The sequence below is a fragment of the Onychomys torridus genome, chromosome 15 (assembly GCF_903995425.1).
Source record: "Onychomys torridus chromosome 15, mOncTor1.1, whole genome shotgun sequence".
Taxonomy (NCBI): domain Eukaryota; kingdom Metazoa; phylum Chordata; class Mammalia; order Rodentia; family Cricetidae; genus Onychomys; species Onychomys torridus.
Genome location: NC_050457.1, coordinates 50,252,950 through 50,280,491, shown reverse-complemented (window position 1 = coordinate 50,280,491; position 27,542 = coordinate 50,252,950). Strand labels below are relative to the sequence as shown.

The 27,542-nt window shown below is 42.7% G+C and overlaps 1 protein-coding gene across 1 annotated transcript; it reads right to left on the bottom strand.

Annotated features, from left to right (window-relative positions):
- Window positions 1–329: 329 nt before the first annotated feature.
- Slc45a2 (solute carrier family 45 member 2) lies at window positions 330–27,542 on the bottom strand. Its single transcript, XM_036206776.1, has 7 exons — window positions 27,158–27,542; window positions 24,963–25,139; window positions 13,182–13,507; window positions 8,039–8,182; window positions 7,293–7,416; window positions 3,954–4,165; window positions 330–554 (listed from the first exon to the last, which is right to left on the bottom strand). The coding sequence occupies exons 1-7, from the start codon at window positions 27,540–27,542 to the stop codon at window positions 330–332; spliced, it is 1,593 nt and encodes a 530-aa protein (XP_036062669.1).

Below are 27,542 nucleotides of genomic sequence, written 5' to 3'. Positions count from 1 at the left end.
ATGTGATTTCCCAATGATATATGGACTGCTTTCTTAAAAATTACATTATCAGCATCACAGGTAGGCTTGATTTGCTCCTCAGATGTTATCAAGTCCTGAAATGCCCCTGGAGAAGTGGAAGCTGATTTTCCTCTGCCTGCACCAAGGGGCGGATGGTAAGGGAGATGCAGAGGGGCAATCCTACCACACTCCCCTTCTCCCACGTGTGCATGCACGGTGAGATTCCAAAATGGGGCATACAGTTCTCAAAGCCAGAGAGCCTGAGCAAAGACTGGTTTCGTGCCATGGCCTCATTTGTCTGAGGTTTGGGTCGATGTCTCTTTATAAACCTAATCGACATATCGAACAAAGAGGGCCACAAAGCAACAGCCTATCAGTGCTACCGCAGAGGCTGTCATCACCACCACGATGACACTCCCAGCCATGTTGACCAGGAAGCCCAGACCACCACCAACCAGGATCTGAGCTAGCTGCACCATGCAGGTGAGCGCAGCACAGTCTACACCTTTGCCTCTCCCACTGCTGCCAGGAGCTCCAGGGGCTTCCTGCTGCTTCTGCAAGAAAAACACAGGAAGAGCAATTGATTGACAAGGCACTGTCACACGGGGCCAGGGGTCAGCTTACTTTTTTCTGAGAAGAACCCATTGGTAAATACCTTTGGGCTTCCGAGGATCTTGGTTGTAACTGACTCTGATCTCACAAATCAAGAAAGATTTCAGGTAAGAACAAATTACACTCCAATACGACCCTGTTAGATTTCATGCCAATTTTATGCACCACAAAACAGCATCCTTCTTTGAATTTATTTCAATCTTTTAAAAACTTAAAAGGGATTCTTATCTTATAAACTGTCTGAAAACAAACAGCAGGCTGCCTTGGACCAGCAGACCATAGTTTGCTAATTCCTAATTAAGGGACTCCAGGGAACTCCATTGATGCTGTGTCCTTACATGCCAGGAAGCCTTTTCCTCCAACTTTAATGAGCATATGGCGTAAACATTAATGTGGTCAGGATTCTCTTTGTAAGAAGTAAATAAATACAATGTTGCAGAAACTCAACAAGGCATCAATTCAAAACTTTTTGTCTTCCCTGGTGTTAAAAAGGCAAGCAGTTTCAAAAGAATGCTAAATTACTTTTAAACATAGGAAGAGCAAGTTTCAACCCCCCTCACAGCATGGCTATTTGGTTGACATGTTAACACCTGGTAGATATTTGATATTTGGCCCCAACTGGTTCACAATGTCATTTGGTGTCTCTTACATGCAAGGCTGTTTTGCAGTTAGGATCTTATTTCATTATTAGCACACTAGGTGCAGATGTTGCTGTCATGATCCCCAGGACAGAAAATAACTCTGTCATTTTTGGAGTCCTGTGAGGTATTAAGTAAGTACTGTGCTGAGCACAGTATCTATATGTTCATGCTTACTTTCCCACCTGCTTTATGTGGTGAATGTTATTAATCTCTCCTGACTGATAAAGATATCTGGTGCCTGAGTGATCATTCCCTCTACTCGAGTGAAATAAGTCTTGGTAGAGAAAAATGACTATTATCTTCTCAAGGAAAATGAGGAAGTGTCAAAACACATTCATGTTTGCTTGATTTTCATTTAAAAACATGGAAAAGATAAACTTTAAGAACTTGAGCAAGAGTGGTAATGTAGCATGTGTGGGTACAGACAAAAATAATTTTTTTTTTTTTTGAGGGAGAGACTTCACAAAAACACTTTTGTATAATGTGATTATTGAACCTTGTGAGACTATAACCTCTTGTAAAAGTGAGTTCATTTAAAGTGCTACTTAATGACTAAGTGAAAAATATGGTCCGTGTCACACAGCTCCAAAGGGGACAGAATTTCAGTCTAGTTTTCTGTGACTCCAAAGCATCTTTGCTATTTTTTTTTCTTTGCCATGAGTTAGATACAAAGAAAACTCCATTTCCCCCCAAATTCTGGTGGTTAGACAAAAGCCAGCATTCCTCAGTAACTTGTGAACCTGAATCCCCTCTACCAAAAGGAGTCATTTCCCTTATCACTGGTGGAATGGTGGAATGGATCTTTTTGGTGGCTATTGGCATACCGAAATGCATGCTGGCCTCCAGGCTCCCTCAGTATCACAAGTATATGTTACACATTTCAGAGTTCATGTTAACATGCTAGCTCTTCTCACCTCTCCCCTACCCTAAACTCCTCCAGCTCATGGACTTCCCTCCTGCCAGCTAGTCATTCTCCTTATAACCCTGCTATTTCAGCTATGCTCCCCCCCCCCCCCCCGCTCTCTGACTCTCTGTCTCCCCTTCCCCCTCCCCCTTTCTCTTCTCTCTCTCTCTCTCTCTCTCTCTCTCTCTCTCTCTCTCTGTCCTCACGCTCTGCTCTTGCTTCTCTCCTTGCCATGTCCAGTCTGCGGGCCATGCTCCGTTTACTAATTTCTCTCTCTGCTCTGGACTCTTCCAGATGCCTCTGACTGTTCCCTCGTGTCTACAATGGAAACCTCCCCCTTAACCATACCATAGAATGGTCATGTTGTCAGTTTCTACATTTTGGTGCCAGTAACTTTTTCCAAAAGGTGTGGGGGGGGGGGGCTTTTCTGGTGACTGCCTTTTAAACAGCAGCCTGTCCCTACAACGCACTACAGCTTTTACAAGGGGATAAGGACAGTCGCCATGCTTGCTCAGAAAGTCTTAACTCTGGTGCAGCTCTGCCTGGCTGCACACACCAAATCAAACGACGTAAATGAATACTGAAATGACGTCACACTGACATGTGCTTGGCGCTTTTACGGTTTCAGGGTGAGATGAACTCATGGTTCTCACTTTAGGTTTCTCATCATTGCTCCATTTCAGGCAGCACAAGTCAGTTTGCAGAGAGAAACTGTGGTATGCTTTTATTAGAAGAGATAGCAATTCTAGAACAGAACTACTCAGACTTCTCATTGTCAGGTCCAAAGGAAACTCCAATTCCCCAAGTGCGTATGTCCAGAAATGACAGTCTAGGCCCAACTCAAGCTAGATAATAATAGAAGGATTTCTGGTTGGATAAAAGCCAGCAATTCTCAGGAACTTGTGAAATGAGTTCCCACTCTGCCAAAAGGAATCATTTCCCTTGTCTCTGGCAGAAGGGACATATGGCTCTCCATTGCAATATACCTGTGGTTACATACCTAAGCCCATGCCAGCCTCTGGGCTCCTACTGTCTTTATTCAAAAGTACCCCTTATACATTTCAAAGCCCCCATCCTGGCCACACACACACACACACACACACACACACACACACACACACACGTCTCTATCTCTATCCCCTCGGCTTGCTCAGCTCACAGGTTCCCCTCCTTCCAGCTGCCCTTCCACCTCCCCGTTTTCACGTGGCTAGTCTCTGCCTTTCTCCGGTCTAAACTCTTCCAAATGTCTCTGGATATTTCCTCTCTCTTATCCACAATAAGAAACCCCTCAATGATAGAGCAGCCATTTCAGTGGTCTCTTTACTACCCTCCTTGAATACAATCAGGAGGACTGTTTAAGGTCCTTCGTTATAGTCTGAATTCCAAGCCATAGGTGGGCAGCACCTCTCCAGGAAGCATGGTAAGAATCAGGTCACAGCTCCCACAAACCCAAGAAATGGCAACTCCTCTGCAGTGCTTGAAACAGGGAAGGCATCATTATGAGTATCTAGAAATGCTGATGTAAACTGGGAAGGCCTGTTTGGTCCCATTCCTTTGTCTCGGTCTGATTGTGGACTGGTTTCTCAGCATCACTGAGACTACCTTCTTGAAACGGATAATTGGGAGTCACTATCATTGCCCTAAAACTCAAAAGGTGCACCAGGGTTCACAGCAAGGAGGAGGGAAGAACTCACCTAGGCTGGTAGTCATATCTGCATGGTGATAATTGTTTACAAACTCTTCTGCCAGATTCCTCCCTTCCCCCACCCTTCAGGTAGATTTCCTTAGTTACCCACCTCCTTCTCCTCCTCCCGGTGGTACTCGGCAATGAGGTTAAAGGGCACAGTGTACAATGTGCTGGACATCACACCAAACATAGAACAGAGGACCAGGGTAGAGTAGACATTTGGGAAGAGTCCTATGAATCCTGTTCCCAGGCCAAAGAGCAAATATCCCATGAAATAAAGGCCCTTTAATCCAATGTACGAAACCAAAGCTTTCTGAAAGTCTGTAGAGAGAATAAAGGGGGAAAAATTACAGCTGGCAGGTGCCTCACAATGTCTAATAATTTCAGATAATCCTTTCCTTTGAAGATGCATTTTTTTTAGATGACTTCCTTTGATACTGAGTCAGGAACAAAACACTTCCTTATCTGTGTGCAAGAAACAGCTGGATGTAGGGATCAGTTTTAAATCCTTTGCATAAAAGACAGCATAAAATTGCCTTGCTGATTTTATTGTCCATAGAAGAGAACCAGGTACTTTTAGCAACCAGCCAAATATCAAAAGAATGTAAAAAGAAGAGACAAAAACCAAACCTTGGTGATGGGATTCAGAGGGTGAAAGATACAGAGGAAGAGTCTTGTTCATTCTGATGAGAGAGGACTGGCCTAAAAGGACCCAGTGGACAGTGTATGCTTAACCTGACCGCACCACCCAAAGTCAGGTTGGGGATATTAAAACAACCAGGTTTTGCAGAATGAGCCAAATCATTCTTAGTTTCTTAGCCCCAATCTGAAGGCGGTCTGTACAGGTAAGAAAGATGTGAGGTTCTCAGCAGACATTTTCCCTGTCTTGTCAATCATCCAAAGGCTGTGAAGGGGTTCCTACAGTTCCCCACGGCTGGCTCCTTGACAGAGACAAGTTACTTAATTGCTCATCATCTCAGCTTTCTCATTAAAAAAAAAAGAAGAAGAAAAAGAAAAGAAAAGGAAGGAAGTAAATTGTAGTGGAGGTTGTTAGTCAGAATCAAAATCAAATGAGGCGAAATCTATAAAAAGTCACCCAGGTCACTAAAAGACACAAGAAAGATATTCAGTTAATGTGGCTATTGCCATTTTACCAACTGCAGGGTGGGCCAAAGATAGCTGACTATGGACTTGACTCCCCTCTTAGCATACACTTTGCACATACAAATATAACTATAAAGACAGAGTTATCACTCCTCTACTTTACTCTATTGGACCACTCTTCTGGGCCACAAGATTATTATAGAGATTCAGCTGTGTATTAAAGCTATACTTTAACTTACCAAGGGTCCATCAAATGGGAAGCCATTTATCATGGAATATTTGGTGTTATACAGGTTTAATATTCAGCTGTACCTTGCTATGAATTTCTTGTGGGCCCATATACTACTAGACCAATTGGCAAATAGTTCAGCTTCTCAGACCTGCTGAACCTCTAGGTAACTAACTCTCCCCCTGAACCTAGGAGACAAGTAGGCTACAGATGCATAGCTTTGTTTCTTGTGCAAATGAAGCTCAGACCATGACCCCTTCCTTCAGACCTAGGGGTGTGGCAGAGAAATTGACTGAGAACAAAGGAGGTTTTTGCATAACCAGGTGCAGTAAGGACTAGAGCAGAATTCCAGAGGCAGACACAGAACAGTGTGGTCAGAGAAAAGAGAGGAAGACAAATATTCTGTAGAGGGTAAAGCAGATCTCTAGTAGAGTTTATCAGGGCCAGGGGTAAGGAGCCAGGAAGGATAGATGGAGGATGAAGGAACAAAGGACGAAGATGATATCAAAAGCATAAGGGCTTAGTTATTACCAGGGCTATGAGCAGACAGAAAAAGTAGGTACAAAGAGTAACTGAGACTCAGGACAGAACTGAAGCTATGTAGATAGAGTCTTGTCATAAAGGAATAAAGTAAACGGACAAAAGAGTGTAGTGTATGTAGATTCCTTCCTCTCAGATACCCCAGGCCTGACTTAGCATCTTCCCCAGGACTCTGGGAAGAATTTTCTCAGGTCTGGAACTTGGGAAAATTCTGTAAGACCATATCAGCTAGATGCTTGAGATGTGCCTATTAAGAATGACTAGCTGCTGGAATTATTATTGGACTTATACTTCATGGGCAAGAAACAAAATCAGTATTATATTTGAATCAATTACAAAACAAAACACTGTCTCAGGTCACTGGAGGGAAGACAAGCTGTAGAAATGACAAGCAGACAACATTACTTCCTCTATCAAATGTATTCCATGTCTGGGGTGCCGTTGCTAAGGCTTGAGAATGCAAGCAGCACAAAGCTAGTTCAATTTCATAATAATCCTTGACAAGCCTGTTTGTTTAATGATTTATATTCATGTAGAAAATTTAGTCTAAGGTGTCTCAGTGCTCAAAAGATGTTATCAATGCATAGGTCTTTTCTAGCTGTGTTAGCAAGCCAAAGAGAGGCAAAGAAAGATACAGAGATATTTGAACACATCTATAACAACAGTATAAAAGATGAAAGTCTAGTTTAAAGTGCTTTATTCATGAAGAGAAGTCAGTACATCTCAGGGACAAAATTTCCTTGTCTCTGCTGCCTGTGATACCCACGACTGGCCACACCCTCAACAGTACTGTCTTTATGGTAGGAAGAAATTGTTGAGTTGAATATTAGGCATGAATACTAGTATAGGGTAGGAAGATCAGCTATATCCCATTGCTCAGTTATTGTAGTAACTACTAGAAGGCTGTTTCTTGGTTATGCAGATGGAGATGAAAACAAGTTTGGTTCTCTGTCACCATTCTCCACCCAGGCAAGCAGGTTGCACTGTGGAGCTCTATGTAGCTGGAGGTGCTGAATCTTCACCTGATGCTCTGTGATGAATTGAGAACAGGGAGCAGCAGCAATAGGCTCTGAGATGAAGAAAATGATAGCTTCTGCCAAGGGTGGGTTGAGAAGCAGAAGGAAAACTTGAATAATATCACAAAGGAAGTACAATTTAAGGTAGCTAGAGTAGGAATTTAGGCATCATCTACAAATTTGCTGAATCATCTATGAATTCTACAAAACAGCTCTGAAATCACGAGTGGTCTTGCTCCAGCAGAGCATGGAGCTGCTGGAATTCACATCTCATCTGTCCAATATCTCACCATCTTACTCACAAAATTCCCTTTTATTTTCTAAAAAATATTTCCCAGAAACCCACTGATTACAAGCACAGTTCAAGGGAAATGACTCCTAGAATTGACCATGAAAAATGACACTTTCACACGATCCTTTCTGAAGGAACAATTGGTCCTGATTTCCTAAGCATGATCAAGACTGAAATATTTTAAAGAGAAGCAAATAGATTTTGCAGTATACGATCTGGGTCCCCCTGCTAGCCATTTGAAGACTCTCTTAGGTAAAGAACACTTACAGGAATAAAGTGAAGAAAACAGAGAGTTGATACACAATCCCCAACATCCAACCTCAACTCCTCTTTCATAGATGAGAAACTCCGTGGAATTGTGTGAACTGTAGGGATCCCCGTGGTAGACGGTCTGAAAGAGAGGTTCCAGTGGGTGAATAACTAGGCAGGCAGCTCTTCTCGTGCTTCTCAACACCTGGGGGACGGGGCCCTTCCGAGGGCAGAGAGTGATGTCAATCAGACATCACCAGGTCCCTCCATTCATCAATTTTTGTCTCCTTCAAGGACCCTCATGAAGTATATCTATCTGTGCATCAAATATAAATAACACTTCTCTGGGGTGATCTTTAACAGTCCCCCCTCTCAGCCTAGCCCCATCTGACTTAGTACCATTCTCTAGTACAGCTAACAGACTTCGAACTCACCTCTGTCCACACCATTCCTATTCCCACGTAGAATTCTTTCTTTCCCTGTTTAATCTCTGAAACCCCAGTCACCTTTCAAAGGCCAGGCTCATGCCACATACCTCTTTTTCAAAGCTTCACATGAGCTCTGAAGATCCTATCTACTCTTATCTATTTGTTGTATTTGATCACATAGTGGTAGATCTTAGAGTATTTTAGTTTTACAGGATGTAGCAGCCTACTTCTAGAACGTATCTATAAACCAGTTTCCTGAAGGTACTCTTTGTTATACCTATTCCAAACAGACAGAAGAAGCTCCCAATAAGTGTGTGAGCATAATGCATTTATTACCTGTCCCATGAAGTCTGTGAAGAAGAGCATGTTTGACAGGAAGGCAGTCCATCCAATGAGGTGGCTGATGCAAAGACAGCGATAATGGGAAGGCATATTCACTAATGCCCTTAGAAGTGACTTCATTGACATTGCCCTCTGACTCTGGAAAAAAGCATGGATCTTCAGTGTAGGTGCCCAACTAGCGGCAGGAGTCAAAGCAACAACCATCTCTGTCACTTGTCTATCACATGACATCACATGTAGGTTTCCACGGGGACAAACTTATGGATAATGTGCTGTTAAAAATGAATGACTACTTAGCAGTTCCAGGCCCATAAATAACTTCCATAACCTAAGGGTGGAGAGTTTGGGAATGGAACTATACTCAGTTCAAGATGTAAGAGACAACTAACCCATCTTTACATGGTATTCTGCAGGAAGACAAAGCCCACGAGTGTAAACAATCTCTTAGGTAATTATTGTTCTTAGAGCATGGTGGGCTAATTCAAGATGGAGTTCATGATCTCTTGTCTTGATGGTACCCACAATTATGTTTTGTTACATGTAAAAATGGATCTGGAAAAATACAATTAAGGTTACTAGCTAGAGGACCTTGAGGGAATTAACAGGATGGTTACCTGGTTAATACTAGTTGAATCACACAAGCCCTTAGGAAGCACAGGGTTTTGTTTTTGTTTTTTGTTTTTTTTTTTCCAGTTGTGAACAGAAGCAGAATTCAGAGCAACTTGCAGCATTAGGGTTGAAAACAGAAAGAGCCACATGGAAAGGAGCTGGAAGTAGTCCTTCAAAGCTTAGGGCAGCTCCTGGCCAATAATCCACAAGAAAACAGGGACCTTACTCTTATACCTCAAGGAAGTAGATTCTGCCAATGACCTGAATGAGCTTGAAGATAGTTTTTATCCAGTTGAACCTCCAGATGAGAACACAGCACTATTGACATCATGATTGCAGGGATGTAGGACCCTGAGCAGAGAACCCACTAGAGCCTACCAGCACTTCTGACCTTCTAAACTATGAGGTGATTGATGGCTGTTGCTTTAACCTGCAATATTTGTAGTGATGTTTAAGGAAACTAACACAGAGAGCTGATCAGCTCCCTGCCCTTGGCTAGGTAGGTTCCTGCTTTCAGGTCACTTCTCCGACTCTAGCCAATGATGGGTATATGTAAGTGAGCTTTGTGTTGAGTTAAAATGTGAACAGTGTAAACACACACACACATATATAAAAGATGAATACTCATGCCCCAGATTCCTTACTTTAGATTTATGCTTTAACAGCAGGGGCTGTAATTATTATTACTATTATTATTTAGTTTCAGTAAGCTTGAGGGAGTTAGAGTTGACACAACTGAGTTATCAGACAGTCTCCTGAGATTGTCTGTTTTCATTATAGTAACATATTTTTTATAACTCCTTTTATCATCTATTGCCATATAGTACTTTATTATGGAATATGTTTCTTTACATAATAGTAAATACGAGGAAAGAATAAATTTATGATGAGATAACCCTTCACTCCATTATATTAAATGTTACATTCCTGGTATTTTTACTGCATGATATTTTCTGCATGTGAGACTTCTTTCTTGTCTTTGCTCTGTTTTATAACCCTTTTTTTTTTAAAGTTACTTTTTGTTTTATGTGCATTGGTGTTCTGCCTGCATGTATATCTATGTGAGGGTGTGTCAAATTTCCTAGAACTGGAGTTACAGACAGTTGTGAGCTGTGATGTGGGTGCTGGGAATTGAACCTGGGTCCTCTGGAAGAGTAGGCAGTGCTGATTCATCTCTCCAGCCCCCTGTTTTATAGCTCTTAAACTTATCTGATACTTTTTTAAAATTTCTTTGTTGAAGATATTAGATTTAATAATTTCAGGCTCATCATATAGTTGATTCTTTCAATTTTCATCATCCTTGTTTCCATTTTGTGTTTTGAGACAGGATCTCATGTAGCTCCTGCTGGCCTTGAATTTGCCCTGTCCCTGAGGGTGAGAGAATGACCTTGAATTCCTGGTCTTCTTAACTTCACCTCCTAAATTCTGGGATTACAGACATGCACCATCACACCCAGCTAACTTAATTCATCTTATAGTATTTAACCCACTGATAGTGACTATACTAATCTTATACTTAATTAGTATCAAAAAAGCACTCTCTTGTATTTAGGAAAAATAACAGTACTCTGTATGCAGAATGTAACACCTAAAATAAAAGGTTACTGTAACAAATGTGTAGAATGTTTTTATTCATAGGGAAGGTAGATGTTGTCTAGGGAATGGCCTCTGATTTTCATGCTTTAAACTAAGCGCTTTCTCTTCATTTTGTCTCTCCTTTCCCCCAAAACACACAACCAGGAAAATCACTCTGGCAAGCATGCATTCTGCCTCACTCCAAATATTAATGTATCGTTCTGCCTTCCACATAATTTTCAGCCTGCTCCATTGTTAACCTAACTTCTCCTTCCTTCCAAAAATAAATGTGAACCTTCAAATGGAGCTTAGCATTTCGGTAAAAGCTGGAAATATAAATATTTAGTATTTTAACACAGAATGAAAAATCTAGCTGGCATCTTACCCCTGACTCATCGATTCCCTGAGAAAAGCCTTTTCAGTGGCTCTGAACCCCCAGAGTCATTGCACAGGTTCGACTCCATCGTCAGCCAGTGACTGGAAAGTGATGGATAGCAAGTGAACAAGATTCAGAGTCCTCACGAGGAAGACACACAAAAATATCCTCTCATGAGGAAAACGAAAATGGTAAGAAGACAAATTATTTTGGCATGCAGGGATGGGAGACTGATTTTGATGGGATGCCACTGCTGATGTATATTTATGAAGTTTATCGTTTGGTAAATTGATCTGTTTATCACCGATGATGCCCTTCAACGTCTTTTTAAATTTATTTTGTGGAGCTGGGTGCCAACTCCAGGGCCCTGCACATGCTAGATACATGCTCTACCAGGAAGTCCCACCCTTGGCTCTCATTTTATGGACTTGACTGGAAGTCTGTTATCTAAGAGTGGCCAGTGTGGAATTGTTAGCACTTTCCTTCCTCCATACACACTGAGGGGATTTTTGTTTTATTTGTTTTGTTTTAACTCTATGGTTTTGCTGTTCCTCTTTTCTCAACCAGGATCATTCTTCCCAAATCTCCACTTCAAATCCTGACCATCATTCAAAGCAAGCACCACTCTAGGAAGATGTTATTTTTTCCCCCATGAAGCCTTGCTGTATTCACTTAAGAACAGTCTCTGCCTTTTGCAAAATCAATTGTACTTGCTATGAGAATCATGACCATCCAAGCAATGTGCCATTTTGATCTCCGGCTGGGGAACACATGGATGAGTGACAGTCTAAGTGTTGTCTCTCTAGATTTACCACACATTCTTGATGACGGCTAAGCAAGATGTAAAATTCTAGTGCCAGCCTCTTCCCCTAAGACTTGGGACTTACCTGGGGCCAGTTTGGCTGAGAACAAAAACAAAAACAAAAACACCTAAGAACTGCAGCACATATGAGAAGCATCCTGATCTGCCTACGTCTCTTCCCTTTCATAAGTGTTTGACTTTTATCTTGATAGGAAGATGCCACTTCCTACTTCTTCTTCCCTTCGTCTTTCATGTGGCATTACCCCTGAGAATCTCTTGAATATGTAATTCTACCCACCTGCTATTTAGAAAATCTTAATGGATACATTGCTTTTATAGCATTTTCCACTTTGTGCCATATTGTGATGGTATAAATGGTTTGTGCTCATTTATAATTTCCCAGGCATGGGGACTGGTTTATAAATTCCTTAGCACAGGGTCTGGACATTAGTCAATGGAATAGTCTCTGAATACAGTGCTGTGTACATACTCAGTATCCAAAGCAATTTGTTACATGAATAATAATTATAAACAATATGCTTATATCCTTAATGTCAAGTCTAAGAAACACCTTTCTATCTGGTAAATAGGCTAAACCAACAGGAGATCTGACCTCAAGGACAGCTGTGACTCATTGGGCTGTTTACATGTCTTTGATTGTGCTTAGAGCACTCAGCATTCACAGATTCACTGGAACAATGCCTAAACGGTACCACCTTATTATCCAATGGGAACCATCCTGAGTGACTGACATAGAATTACCCCATGTGAACTGCACAATACCCTTGCTGGTAGATGGAATTACTTTTCCAAGGCCATACATCTAAAAAGGCAGTAGTGTCAGAAGCTGACCCATGCTCTAAATTGTTAGTCCATTCTAAAGCCACCCTGCCAGTTATTTGTCAATGAATAATACAGGTCAGCCAGGTACAAGATTCCAATGTCTATGCTAATGAGTGGAGCCATTGTACTATAGCCCCAAGAAATGGATATCTAAGGGCAGCTGATGGAATAATGCAGTTACTGCATCAATATTGTCCAATTTGTCTTTTTATAACAATGGAGAAGTTCTACACTTGCTGTGCCTTGGACAGCAGTACCTGTCCCATGTAGCTTTTAGCTTTCAAAATATGGCTAATGCAACTAATGAAATGAGGACTTAATTCCATTTCATTTTAATTAATTGTCATTTAAGTAGTTGGGTGGGGTTAGTGGCTTCTATATTGGTGAACACGATTCTAATCTCTTCTCTGATCTGACCATTTCTTTTGGATCTTGATCCATTTCTCTGCTATGCAGTGGAGGATATTTTTTTGTTATTGGTGTTGTTTTGTTGTTATTGTTGTTTAAGTTGAAACTAATGAACATTTTGCCCAACCAAGTCATGTTATGCAAATATTGTTTGTCTAATCCAGTCATCAACTCAACAACATTGTCATCTGGAGGGACAAAGTTATAGACTGTAATTTTTATATAAGAGACTGTTATCTGTGGCCAGGGTGTGGCTGGAGAGCTCTCCTATATTCTAACCTCTTACAGTTGCCATCACCTTCCCCAGTTTGATGCTTTGAAAGGAGTAAGAGGCAAGAGAACCACTGGGGTACAAAATTCTCATGCCAAAGGCTAATGGCTAATTGAGGTTTTGAAGATTCAAACAGACTTCACATAACTCTTCACATCAGACAAGCAAACCAAACAATTTTTCACAAAGAAGAAAGTGAAGAACTTTCCCCCCCCCCATGCTGAGAAAAAGAAAAAAGACTTTGCATCTTTACCTGTTCCGTGGCTTTTTTGTTTTTCCCTCCCTGCATCACCAGCTCTGGGTCTGCGCCATCATGCTTAACTTTCTCAATAGAGCCATACTCGTGCATCCCATCTGCTGACAAGGACGAGCCCTGGGAGACCTGCTGTGAGGGAGGGTCTTGTGCACTGTCTCTGAGTGGGGCTTCAGGGATACTGCACAGATGGATGACAAAGCACAAAGTGAGCACCAGGGCCGAGAAGAAGAACATGACCTGGAATTCGGTGCCCAGCAGCCTTCCCACTTCCAGATGCACCCAGTCTATGGCACCCAAAAGGTAGCCAAGGGCACCACCAAAACCTAGAAGGCAAAGGGAAAAAGAGAGAGATGAGTTGGCATTGTCTGGTAATTATGTTTGTTTCCTACCATGCACAGGCCCTTAGCTTTTGTGGAAAAAGTCCCTGGGGAGACCAGAGACAGCCTGGTAATTATGAAGGGACAATACAGCAAGAGACTAAGACAGCTGTAGGGAGGCAGTGTGGGTTCAAGTCCTAGCTCTGGTATTTACTTGCTGTCACCTTTGTCTTGCTCACTTATTATGCAGTAATAACTGACAAGTAACCTACCTGTAAGGTCACCAGACACACAACAGGTACTTAATAAATTACCACCATAGGAAATACTGTGGCCTTCCCAAATTGTGTTCTCTATACTCGTTAAAAAACAACAAAACAAAACAAAACAAAACAAAAAAGAAACAAACAAAACTCACTGGGTGGTGGTGGCTCTCACCTTTAATCCCAGCACTCGGGAGGCAGAGCCAAGGCTACAGAGTGAGTTCCAGGAAAGGCACAAAGGCACAAAGCTACACAGAGAAACCCTGTCTTGAAAAACCAAAACCAAAACCAAACCAAAACAAAACAAAACAAAACAAAAAAACTCTTCTACAGATTCAAGGCAATCCTCATCAAAATCCCAAAACAATTCTTCACAGACTTCAAAAGAACAATACTCAACTGCATATGGAAAAACAGAAAACCCAGGATATCTAAAACAAATCTTTACAATAAAGCAACTTCTGAAGGCATCAACATCCCTGAATTCAAGCTCTGCTATAGAGCTATAGTAATAAAAACAGCTTGGTATTGGCATAAAAACTGGCATATGGACCAATGTAATCAAATTGAAGATCCTGACATTAATCCACACACCTATGAACACCTGATTTTTGACAAAGAAGCCAAAACTGCAAAATGGAAAAAAACAAAGTATCTTCAACAAACGGTGCTGGTATAACTGGATGTCAACATGCAAAAGATTGGAAATAGATCCATATCTATCACCATGCACAAAACTCAAGTTCAAGTGGATCAAAGACCTCAACATAAATCCAGCTACACTGAAGCTGATAGAAGAGAAAGTAAGAAGTAGTCTAGAATGCACTGGCACAGGAAATCACTTCCTAAATATAACACCAGTAGCACAGACACTGAGAGCAACAATTAATAAATGTGACCTCCTGAAACTGAAAAGCTTCTATAAGGCAAAGGACACAGTAAATAAGACAAAACAACAGCCTACAGAATGGGAAAAGATCTTCACCAACCCCACATCTGACAGAGGGCTGATCTCAGAATATACAGAGAACTCATACCAAGCAATCCAATTAAAAAATGGGCTACAGATCTAAACAGAGAATTCTCAACAGAAGAATCCCAAATGGCCAAAATACATTTAAGGAAGTGCTCAACATCCTTAGTCATCAGGAAAATGCAAATCAAAACAACTGTGAGATACCATCCTACAGCTGTCAGAATGACTAAGATCAAAAACACTCCTGTTGGAGAGAATGCAGAACAAGAGAAAACTCTTCCACTGTTGGTGGGAGTACACACTTGTACAGCCACTTTGGAAATCAATATAGTGGTTTCTCAGAAAATTGGGAATCAATCTACCTCAAGACCCAATGATACCACTCTTGGGCATATACCCAAGGAATGCTCAATCATACCACAAGGTCACCTGCTCAACTATGTTCATAGCAGCATTATTCATAATAGCCAGAACCTGGAAACAACCTAGATGCCCCTCAACTAAAGAATGGATAAAAAAAAATGTGGCTCATATATACAATGGAGTAGAAAAAAAAAAAAACAATGACATCATGAAATTTGCAGACAAATGGATGGAACTAGGAAATATCATCCTGAATGAGTTAACCCAGACTCAGAAAGACAAACATGGTATGTACTCACTCATAAGTGGATACTAGAGGTAAAGCAAAGAATAATCAGACTACAACCCACAGCTCCAGAAAAGCCAGGGAACAAGGAGGACCCTAAGAGGGACATACATATCACCTTGGGAAGGGAAAACAGAGGAGATCTCCATGAGTAAACTGGGGATGGGGGAGCAATAGAGGGCAGGGGATGGGGACTTGAGGGAATGGGATGGTCAAGCTGGGGGAGGGATGGAGTGGGAGAGCAATGAAAGAGATATCTTGATAGAGGGAGACATTATAGGGTAAGGGAGAAACCTGGTGGTAGGGAAATTCCCAGGAACCCACAAAGACAACCCCAGATTAGACTACCAGCAATAGTGGTGAGGGTGCATAAACTGTCCTACCCTGGTAATCAGATTGGTGAATACCCTATCATCATAGAGCCTTCATCTAGTAACTGATGGAAACAGATACAGAGATCCACAACCAAGTACCAGGCCAAGCTCCAGGAGTCTAGTTGAAGAGAGGGGAGAGGGATTATATGAGCAAGGGTGGGGTGGGGTGGGGTCAAGATCATGATGGGGAAATCTACAGAGACAACTGAACCAAGCTCAAAGGAACTCAAGAACTTTACACTGACAGCTGTGGAACCTGCATAGAACCAGACTAGGCCTTCTGCATACAGGAGTCGGTTGTGTAGCTGGGTCTATTTGAGGGGCCCATGGCAATGTGATCAGGATCTATCCTTGGTGCATGAGCCGGCTTTCTGGATCCCATTACCTATGGTCGGACACCTTGCTTACCCTTGAAGCAGGAGGGGAAGGGCTTGGTCCTGCCTCAACTGAATGTACCAAGCTTAGCTGTCCCTCCCATGGGATAACTTACCCTTTTGGAGGAGGAGATGAGGGGTGGGTCAGGGGGGAGAAGGCAGGGTGAGGGGTGCAGCAGGAGGAGGGATGAGATGGGGATCTGTGATTGATATGTAAAATGAATAAAAAATTTAAAACAAACAAACAAAAAAGATTTAAAAAACTCAAATTCTTGACCTAAATGAGTCCATAAAATGAATTTCTGGCAGCATTAAAATGATTTTATTGTCCTCTGTCTACCATTAAACTTCTTAAGAAGATATGAAACTAGCGTGGTATGATCAAAGAGACTTGAGAACTCTCTTCTTCACCGTGAAAGAAATTTAAGGTACTTGTTCGCAGTTATAGCTACAGAAATAAGAACAACAGTTTAAAGATGAATTTTTCTAAGTCTATTATCATCTTCTAGGACACTAAAGTAAAGGCTTTCTGGTTCTTGCTTTATATGCTTATGCTTGACACGGTGTCACTTGAGGGGCACTGAGACAGGGCTCATCAAAATTGATTCCACCCTAGTTCTTACATCGGAAACACCGTTATTAGTGATCCCTTCTCTTGACTTCCTGCTTTAAACACAAATGTTCCTTCTATGCACAAGACATTATACAACCCAGCACAGAAACAGTACTGTGGCTCAGATGTTCCTCTCAGGGCAGATATGGGGGACTTCTTATAACACAAGGCTGAAACGGAGACTTGCCAAGAAATCTGAAAATGTGCAGGAGATGACTGATGCCAAACACACCCTCCGTATTATGTCACAAATTTGGATAGGGCTGATTCTTCTGTCCAAAACTCTTCAACATCCTAGCCTCCCATCACGCCTAAGCAAACATAAATCGTTTGCCTTAGTGGATCACTTCGTAGTTTTATTTGGTGAGTGAGGTCTCCATCCCAGATAAAAACAATATCCTTACCAACCACAGCATCTAAAAGGAAAGATTATTCAGAGTTCCGATCTCTGATGATAGGAGAGAGCTCCATTGACAATGTGCTTGTCCCACGAGCATGAGAATTGGAGTTCAGATCTCCAGCACCCACATGAAGTCTGCACCAGGGCAGCAGGAGCCTTCAATTCCCCGTGTGGGCAGGCAAACACTATGGTACCTGCATCTGCTAAGGGGCCCTGAGAAGTGAGAGGGGAAACAACCACATGTGGAAGGAATGAAGTGTGTGGAAAGGCCTTGTTATATAAACAACCTGCTTCGTTAAGAACTGGTGCAGGCCCCAAAGCTGTTGCTAGTGGATTCAATAGAATGTGTGCAGGAGCCTCAGAGCATTCACAGTGGGAGCGTTCACAGGTGGTAGTCAACCACTTTAGCACTGATGGCCCAGCTTCTCAGCAGACTTTCTTGGGGTTGGAGAATGGGAGGTAAGAAAGAGCTCTCCCTCCTCTGGGGGGTTTGGGGGGGGGGCTTGGGAAATCGGGACGAGAAGGGGCCCCCTATAAGGCAGTAAAACTTCCATGAAGTAATGGCTGTGCAGTAAATCTAGACAGATGATGAATTTGTTGTGTGCCCAACTCAGTTCTATTTGTCACACACAGACACAGTCAGTCCTCAAGACACTCCTTTAAGGAAATATGCTAGTGGTTTGCAGTCGCTACAACCTATGGACTTGCCACTAGCGATGCATTAGTAAATGATGAACCACTGTTCGTGGGGAAAATTCCAGGCGGAGTTCCTGGGAGCCTCTGTCTTGTCACATTTTTGGTTCTGTTTAAAGATACTTTTACTATAGTCCATTTATACCACCGCCTCCTTGGGCTTAGAAACATTAGAGTGGATGGCCTGGAGGAAGCTGAGAATCCGAGGTCTGAGGGAGCCTTTTAAGTGAATGAGAGCTGACTCAGTGTTGAGTTCAACCTGACCACTATGATATGGTAGGACAGAGAGCACCCCAGTAAATGCCAGCGTGAGCAGATGTCACACAACCTATAGACTTTCCCTTCCAAATCTTTGCTTTCTACATCACCGATGCTTGGATGCAACCCCTGAGAAAAGAAATGGAAACAATCCCAATCTGGTCGAGGCCAAGTTCCACCTGTCTTGTGGCAAGGCCCTTAATATAGAAGCAACTAAACTGTTTGCCTTTTTTTCAGATTCACATCTATTTTAGACGTAACATTTCATCCAGAGTTACCCTTTGCTGTTACCTATACTACATGCTAGAAAATTTTCAGTCAACCATTGTCAAAATCATATTGTTCTTACTCAACCAAATAAATGCCAGTAATATGCAAAGTGCATTTGCCCAAGATTGCACATACGCTGAGGTCACACGTTTTGTTCCAGCTGGAAGTTTCTAATTTGTGTGAGCGTGCCTAATCTGATAATGGTTCATGCAAAAGCATCAACTGTAATTATCTAATCATTTTTCTACAAACGGGTTTCTCAATTTCAGCGCAGAAAATGGCTTACTAACCTAGTTCAGAAACTCCTCATTTTCTGACAGGACTCATAAAGTCTGGATCCTTTTTCTTTTCTTGACTAAGGATTAGAAATGAATGTGTTTTCAGCTCATTATCTGGTTTTTGAGCCATTTGTGAATGCCTACAGTTAATTTTTCAAGTCTAGAGAACTAATATTTATAACTCTTATGTGCTATTGCATCAACAAGGTGAAATCCTTTGTAAAATGCTCTAGCACCGCCTAGTGTTGACCCAGAAGAATTGGGGAACTAGTACTGGAGGTAACGTGCTGAGGGGAAAACCCTTTTAATCCACACTGCAAATCTCAGCCCAGTTCTCTCTTGCTCCAGCAGCTGCCATGGTGAATATTGTGAAGCCAAGTAGTTTCACAGGTGCACCTGGACCTCACGTTACTTCAGGGAACCAAATATCTCCTTAAACCACTTGGGTTAGTGGAGGTGAATCTTCCATCCTTCATCTCCCCAAATGAAGAGCTCTGAGATGCCCTTTACAAGGCTCCCTGAGTACCATGGGGAGATGGAAGGTAGAAGCCAACTCCATAATGTCTGGGCGGCACCATTTGATAACATTTCCTTGCTTTTCTATGCAATTAATTCCCAAATAAACTGTGTGTCCATATTCCTTTACAGGAATCCAAACTAAGACAGCCGCCACATTTTCAGTTAGGTGTTGGCTCATTGGATTTTACCCCTCCTCTACATCCAGCCAGGTGGCCTTGGGTCAGTCACTTTACCTCCCAGCATCATAACTTAGCTATTGTGAAAACTGAGGATGTTAAACTAGAATATTCACCACAACAACAGTGTCTGAGGCCCTCCCATATTCTATGCACCGTTGAAAGCTCTGGTCCTAGGGCAATGAAAAGGAAAGACATTCCTGCCAGCTAGGGGCGAAAAAGCAGACAAAGAAACCACAAATGAATGAATGAATAACGTGAGCTCATGTGTGAGCATGGGATCTGCAATCAGAACAAGGAGGCAAAGGAGGCGATTGGTATCCGGGGACACTGTGCTAAGTGACCAAGCTCTCCCAGGGACATTGTGTCAAGCAACAAAGCCAAGCATGGAAAAGTATATATAGTGAGTGGAAGCAAAAAGAAATTGAGCACATAGAAATAGAGCATAGAATAGTAGTCAGCAGAAGATGGGGGCGGGAGGTTTGATAGTCAGCATCTTTCTACAGTTAGGTAAAAAGAACGAAGCCTAATAGTCTATAGCACAGCCAGGTACTGACATTCTACAGCAATCTGTTGCATAGCTCAACGTAAATAAGGAAGAGGTTGAAGGTTTTCAACCCATTGAAACAATCAGTAAAAGGGGGGAAATGGTAACGGCCCTGATCACTGCACACTGTAAACAGGCATCGAAGACACGATCACACTGAACCCTGGAAAAATAGATGCAGAGTTTGAAACTAAAAGAATTGAAGTGGAGTGGGGGAGTGTCTGGTTTCTGCTCTGGCTGTGTCCTTTCCAGGGCACCTGGGGGAGGAGATGTGAAAGTTCTCCGCAGGCACACACTTCAAAAGGAACCCCCGCTGATGAAAAAAAAAAACCACTCACCCACCAATTATTCACGAGTGAGGAGAAGTTAAAATAGCCCCAAACATGAAAGGTAGGTCTTCCCTACTGAACAAAAAGTTTGGTTAAGGGGGCTCTATCTAAAATTCATTTTTAACTCTCTTTTTTGTCTTTAATTATTTGCCAAACAGAGCATTTTATTTTTACATGTTAATATTTTGTGCGCACTTTGAAGTACTTTTTTGAGGTTAGAAGAAGCCAAGCCCACCAAGTTGCTCCCTCTCCTTCTGAAGGAGTACACAGGATCAGTTTCTCCCTGAGGCATTCATTTACAAATACAGCTTTTGCAGATGGAAGCATCGAGAAATTAAGGGAGCATACATGTCTGGCCTTTGGCTCGTTGCACATAGAGAAATTAAGTGAGCGCATTCTGGGCATGGGCCCTTTTGCCAGTTTGTTTGCGACTGACATCATAGACTCACAGGTTGGGTTGGGGGAGGTGGACACAAAGTTCAGACATCCTGAGCCTGTACTGCAGCTAAGGGGAGGCAGGATTTCCCAGCCTGCCAGATTCAAGTTTGTCACCAACAGATATATCGATCTCACTGCCCAGGCCAGGGCAGTCTGAAGTTCAATTTAGCACAAATATACTGGGTTAGGAACTCTCCATAGAAAGAAGACACTTCCTACCTATACGTATGGATTTGTTGGTTCACTGGGTTCCATGGCCTCAGCTGATCTCCACAGTGACTGGTGTGTATGCTGAGAGGCTAAGAGCAAGTCCACCAAACCCATCGCAGCTCCTGCTGAGCCAGGGCTGGAGAGATAACAGTCACTTTGTAGTGGAAGAGACAAAAGGCTTGAATAAAATAGCTCCCTAAGGGACAGTAGAAAAATTCCTTTAATCTCTCTCTCTCTCTCTCTCTCTCTCTCTCTCTCTCTCTCTCTCTCTCTCTCTCTCACACACACACACACACACACACACACACACACACACAATGTATGTGCCTGTTTGCATACACAGAACTAAGCATTCTGTATTTCATGAGTGATCCAGTAGTGTCAGTTATGAATAATGCAGAGCACCATCACCAAGTAGTTAGAGACCTTGAAAACTAAGATCTAAATTGGGTGGGACTCCAGAGTAATGCCCTAGAAGATGAGGGGTTTGATTTTGCTCTTCTCTTGGGGAATGGTAGACTTACTAGAAGCTATCCACACACAGTTATCTCCTATAGGACCAAACACAGGCCATGGAGACTGACTAATATCTCATAGGACCAAACACAGGCCCTGGAGACACTGACATCTAGAGTTTCGTACTCACTATGAGACACAACAAAGAAAACCAGGAAATCAAATGTTTCTTTAAGGCCGAAGTGCAGTTATGTCTATATTTTGTAACCATTGGCTTTCTTCTACTTAGTAAAAATGTCCCTTCTCCCTTGGTAATGGCTCCCAATTTGCTCCAGGGAAGTACATGCCGCTCCCTCCATCCCTAAAAATAAAAAATCAAACAAAGCCTCACTTTTCAACCTCAAGAGCCTACTGGATGATCTAATTATGCTAAATAAGAGTAAAAAATGTCTGTGGGGAACAGAAAGCTCCTGCTCCCCTCATCTAAAAAGACCATGGAGGTTCTTCCCTCTCGCTGCATCCCCGACTCCCCTCTCCATCCCTCCTGTCTTGATAGAAACATGATGGAACCATAGCAACCAGCATGTATCCAAGAGGCACCACACTGACAGAGGAACCAAATGCGAGGTAAGTTGGTGCAGACATGGGCTGCTGACCAAAAGCCACAGTGCATTCCCTCCCTGACTTGTTTTACTTAAGAAAAGCAAACCCACCCAGGTGTGTAAGCCACTGCGTGTGAGCATTGTTGTGACCAACCCCTTTCCCAGGCTATGCATTCCTTGAGCACCTGCCACCCCACGGGAGGATGGGGGAGAGTCAGGGTGTCAATGAAGTGACTTCAATCAGATAATTGCAAGTAGTTCACTAATAAGCTGACCATCTCTTTATCCCACCTCCCTTGCCTTCTCACTCATTTACACACGTGTTTTCTCTACATAGTTCCTCCTGTTGTGAAATGCACGGCACACCTGGAGTGGGCAGAAATGTTCTAAAATAGGAGGGAGAGCAATAGCCAAGGCCAAGAACGAGATTATGTGAAAATGACTGATCTTTTCAGCTGAGAAGGATGACGTAGTTTCCTCACAGGTGAGCTGAACTTGTCACCAGCTGCTCTTCCCATCAAACCAGGGGCTGAAGGTATTTTAGGAGACTTTAAAAGAAGCATTCCGCAGAATGATCTGAGAACCACTGGAGTGAGACCCAAGAATCATGGTCCTTAGACCATGAACATAAAAAATAGAACATTTAAAAAAATACTCTTTTTATAAAGAACTTTTGTGCTCTTATGTTTATTAAAACAAAACAAACAAACAAAAAACCCTAGAATATCTCCAGTATGCTAAAAGGAAAATGCAGGGAACTGGAGGGGAAAAAAGAGGAGAAAAGTGGGTAGCTCGATCAACATTGCATCTTTTCCTAGGAGAGCTGAGCTCGGCAATGGCCATTTTATGGACAAAAACAATCTGTCCTCGAGTTCATGTGCTGACGTCCTCAACCCTAGTGTTGTGCACAGGGTCTTTAAGGAGGTATAGACAGTTAAATGAGACTGGGAGCCTCAGTCTAACAGAACTGGTTTTCTTATACAAGAAAAACACCCCAGGGGGCAATGAGAGTGACGTGGGGGGCACATGGACAGAAGTGAAGTCATGTGAGGACACAAGAAGACGGATGTTTGCAAGCCAGGAAGAGGCTTTGCCAGACCCACCTCCGCCAACATGACCTTGGATTGCCGTCCTCCATAACTGTGAAGATTACCTTCCTGCTGTTCAAGCCAGTTAGGCAGCATTCCTGGGGTACAGCAGTCCAGGCTGGCCAGAGAACCCCCAGGGGTGGTACACTGCAGGATGTGTGAAGGGTGAGGTGCAGCCCCCTTTTCCCTGCTGGAGAAATCCACCCAACAGAACCCCTTTGTATCTGTATCCAAACTTTGGCACTTTGATTAGTTTGTGGATTGAAAACCACGTTAGAAATGAAGTCTAATTGCAATTTAGAAAAGAGTAAGAGGTCTTCTCTTTAGGAGGAGGTGGGAACTTCAGGGTACTTTTGATTTCTAAAGGGCTTTTCTGAAGGAGCCAAGACCTTGAACCCAGAGAAAAGAAAGGGAGAGGGTCTGGAGCAGTTGGGAGAGGGAAATGATATGACCAAAAGAAATGATTTGAAATTCTCAAAGGGTAAATAAAGGCATTATTAAGATACAAAGCGAAGAAAGAAAAAGCAGGCTCCTTCTTGCATTGGGTTAGTATTTATTTTGATCATCTGCAATGAGACTGTTGATGGCCGAAGGGGGGGGGGGTGGGGATATGAATGAAACAGACTTGATGTCTGTGCTGGAAACAAGTTGAGAATTATTCACAGCATGGAGAATATGAGGGGGTTAATGGGAAATAAAGCTTGAGGTGTGGAATGAAAACAGCTTGTGGGTTGGGGTATGTGGGGAGAGATGACTTAGTAGTTAAGAGTACAACAAAGGGAAAAATTCGACGGGACTGGACACCCAGGTGAGAGGATAAGGTTGCTGAGCAGTAAGAGCAAAGGTGAGGTAGAGGTTTTCTCAAACCCTGGCTTTGTTCTGCAGCATTTTTACCTCCTGAGACACAGAGGTCAGAGACCACTGACAGACAGGACTGCCGCTCTGACCCTCCACCTTCCCCCAAAGTGGTGGGAACAGCTTGCGGTACTGGGGCAGCCTCATCCCTTCACAGTTGCATTACTTAAATTTTTGCCAAAATGACAAAGCTAGATTCGATGGCTTCCACGTGCAGGAACTAACCTTGGGTCTGGAGGTAGGGCCCTACATGGCCAGGGAAGGAGACAAGATGCTTCCAAACTTACCTGCATTTGGCTTGATGATGAAGACAGTATGACAAAGTGGCCTGAAAAGGGCCCTTGCTAGATATAGAAATCCCCATGGCTCGGGGTCCTGCCTTCCCTTGGCATGCTAACAGGGGCTTGCTCATCACTCCTGGTGTGCTTCCAAGCACTGCTCAGGAAACGGCCCAGTGGCAATCAAGGGAGGCGGGCCACAACCCCCTAGCAATGGAGAGAGCCCTCTCTGCCCACCCAACCCGGACATTTAAAGTGAGCAGGCTGATTTCTTTATAGAATTAAGAATTCTTGAAGATGGTGGGGACTCAGTTGCTTGCTTAATTCTAATTTTGGTTTTAAATGTATTTCTTATGACACCTGCCACACCACGTGGGGTCTTTACCAAATAAAAGGCAAATTCCTGGGCCCCATCTAAAATGCACTGAATCAGCAGAACTAAAGAAAGGACCCAAAAACCTGCTTTTTCAACACATCCCTAAGCAAGGCTGGTGCGGACTGATGAATGCCTTAGGCTCGACACTTTAAAGAGAGGGGTCAGTGCACAGGGCTCCTTTTTACTTCAGCTGTACATGTCTCCACAGTGTTCTGAAGAAGCCTCTTGTCTAAATAAACTTCCTTTTCAAGAACTCTGAAGCCCTGGTCAGAAGCTTACTTTGTTCAGAGAAACGAACTGAGACAGGGCAGAGCGCGTGATAGGCGCTTCCTATCACCTGATCCATTCATTCAAAAGATGCCAAGCACAGAGACGCCTTCCCTTGAAGTTTCTCCTTGTCTGCAAAGCTGAAGGAGAGATTTTCTGGAATATTCCCTACCTGTGAAGAGGGCATGGTAGTGGAGGCCCTTCTCCTTGTCCTGGTGGGAGCAGACGTCAAACAAGTAGGCTTTGATAGGCCCATCAATGAAGTCAGCAGAAAAATCGAAGAGAACCACACCTATCATCGTGATGGTTATGGCCCAAACCAGCTTCCTCTTGGGGTTAGCAACCAAAGCTAAAACAGAACAAACATTGGTCTTCCAAAGCATGTTTAGAACAACCTATATATTTGTATTTCACTTAAACTGTCATCAAATCATCCCTTTTTGGTTATGTGGTTTTCTTTCTACATCTAAAAAAATTGGCACTTTTTTTTTTTCATGTTTAAGAAAGTATGCAACTGAATGCCCAGGAAAGACAAATCTACAGGCAGAAAGCAAATTAGTGATTGCCTGGTACCTGGTGCCGAGGGAAAAAAGGAAGTGACTTCCAATGGGGGGTGGGTTTCTTTGGGGAGGGCATGAAAATGTCCCGTAAGTACACAGTGGTGATGGTTGCTCAGTCTTAGGACTATTTTAAAGAGCACTGGGTCATATACTTTATCTGAATACTTTGGGATTTTAATGACATCTCTTTACATTAAAAATAATAATGATTTAAAATATCCTGAAGAAAATCCTAGCTCCAAAGATGGCTACTCTCTGAGACATTCCTTTCTTGCATGTGCAGGCCCACAGTTGTACAGAGCTGCCCAAACACAGGGCTTCTCAAACTCTGGACAGCCTGACTGCTGTCTGAACCATTTTGTCAAAACACAGATTGCTGCCAGGCGGTGGTGGCACAAGCCTTTAATCTCAGCACTCGGGAGGCAGAGGCAGGCAGATCTCTGTAAATTCTAGGCCAGCCTGGTCTACAGAGTGAGTTTCAGGAGAGCCAGAGCTACACAGAGAAACCCTGTCTCAAGAAAACCAAAACCAAAACCAAACACAGATAGCTGGTCCTATTTCCCAAGTCTGTGACTTGGCATTTGTAAGGGGGTGAGTATGACAGCTTGTAACTCTATAACCCCATGATAACACAATTTTGAATGCCCCAGGCAAGTGAGATCATGGAGTATAAACATGTCTGTCCTCAACCAACTCTCCCCAAATCCTATTGGTTAAAAAGGCCCTGTAGTACTTTTAACACTTAGGTAGGGCCCATTCCGTCCACATGCTCTATTTATCTACCCAGTCCTCCAAGAGTGATATACCGTTGTGTCTCTTATATTTTGTTGACCTAAGGATAGTGTTCAGTATATAAACATATTTGACATATTCCAGTATAAAAGTAAGTGAAAAATACGTCTACTCTCTCTTTCTTACCTCCAGTATGTATCTTAAATTTCCTAGATATTTCCTACATTTCCATATTTATACATCCTTTTTAATCAGTGGCTCACAACCTGTGGGTCACAACCCCTTTGGGGAGGGTTACATATTTGTATCCTGCATGTCAGATATTTACATTATGATTAATAACCATAGAAGATTACAGTTCTTGAAATAGTAAGGAACTAATTTTATGGTTGGGGTTCACCTTAACATGAGGAACAGTATTTAAGGGTCACAGCATTTAGAAGGTTGAGAGCCACTGGCCTAAATATATACAAATATTACCTGCTTATCCTGTATCATAATCACTCATTCTACTGGCATAAATGGTCTAAAAATATGTGTTTCTTCATGATGTCCTTTTCAATGTGCTGCCACCAAGTACTTAGGAGTTAGTAGCTGGTCTGTAGCTAGAAATATTGCTTTAACACCAAATTTGTTTTCCAGAATTCACAATACAAAGATGTCCACAGAGCTGACAGGGTACTAATTACAATGTTATCCACCCAGAATTAACTCTTATTTGTACACAGTAGGTGACTTGTTATTCATGCTTGAAGCTGGACAGTTTGATAAAGTATTCCATGAGACATAATATGCTCAAACATCCTTCAACTGAAAAATAAGTAAGAATATTTAATTTGGTGAAAGGGATAAAAATTCAATCCATTTTGAAACCTTACAATAATAAAAGACAATGTTGTGATGTTTCTGGAAGCAGGCTCCTCAATCATAGGCTTGGGGGTCATTCAAAGGTGGAAGGGAGTTTACTGCATGCTAGGAGAGACCATTGATTAGAGCCAGTTTCCTACAGGCACTGAAAAATATTGGTGATATTTCACAGTAACAGTGAACTATTAGGCCTGTGTACTCCACTTACCTGATACAACAGCATCTCCATTGAGGTACAGGGCCATTCCCAAGAGCATCATAATGCCCAGTGTCAGGATGTAGGGTCTCCGGCGGCCCCACCTGGCCCTGCAGTGATCACTGACTGATCCCACTACAGGTTGCAGCAGGAATCCCAAGATGGGGCTTAGGAGCCACACCATGCTGTACAAACTCTTGGGCAGGCCCACGCTGAGCAGAACTGGCATCACATAAGCCGCCTCCACTGCATAGCAAAATTCTCGGCCGAACATGGCCATGCTGTGCATGACGAGTCTCCCCGTGGATCTCTTGGGTTGCTCCACAGAGCCAAAGGGGCAATCCTCGGCTAGGGATTGATAGGTACGGGTGTCAGCCTGCCCATTCCTGCCACTCAT

Excerpts from the sequence above, each read along its gene's own strand:
- Slc45a2 (XM_036206776.1), bottom strand. The coding sequence starts at position 27,542 with ATGAGTGGCAGGAATGGGCAGGCTGACACCCGTACCTATCAATCCCTA. Across the intron at positions 7,417-8,038 it reads TCACAGACTTCATGGGACAG|ACCGTCTACCACGGGGATCC; the intron begins GTAATAAATGCA and ends CCTCTCTTTCAG. Across the intron at positions 4,166-7,292 it reads GTTTTCTTCACTTTATTCCT|ACTTTCAGAAAGCTTTGGTT; the intron begins GTAAGTGTTCTT and ends TTCTCTCTACAG.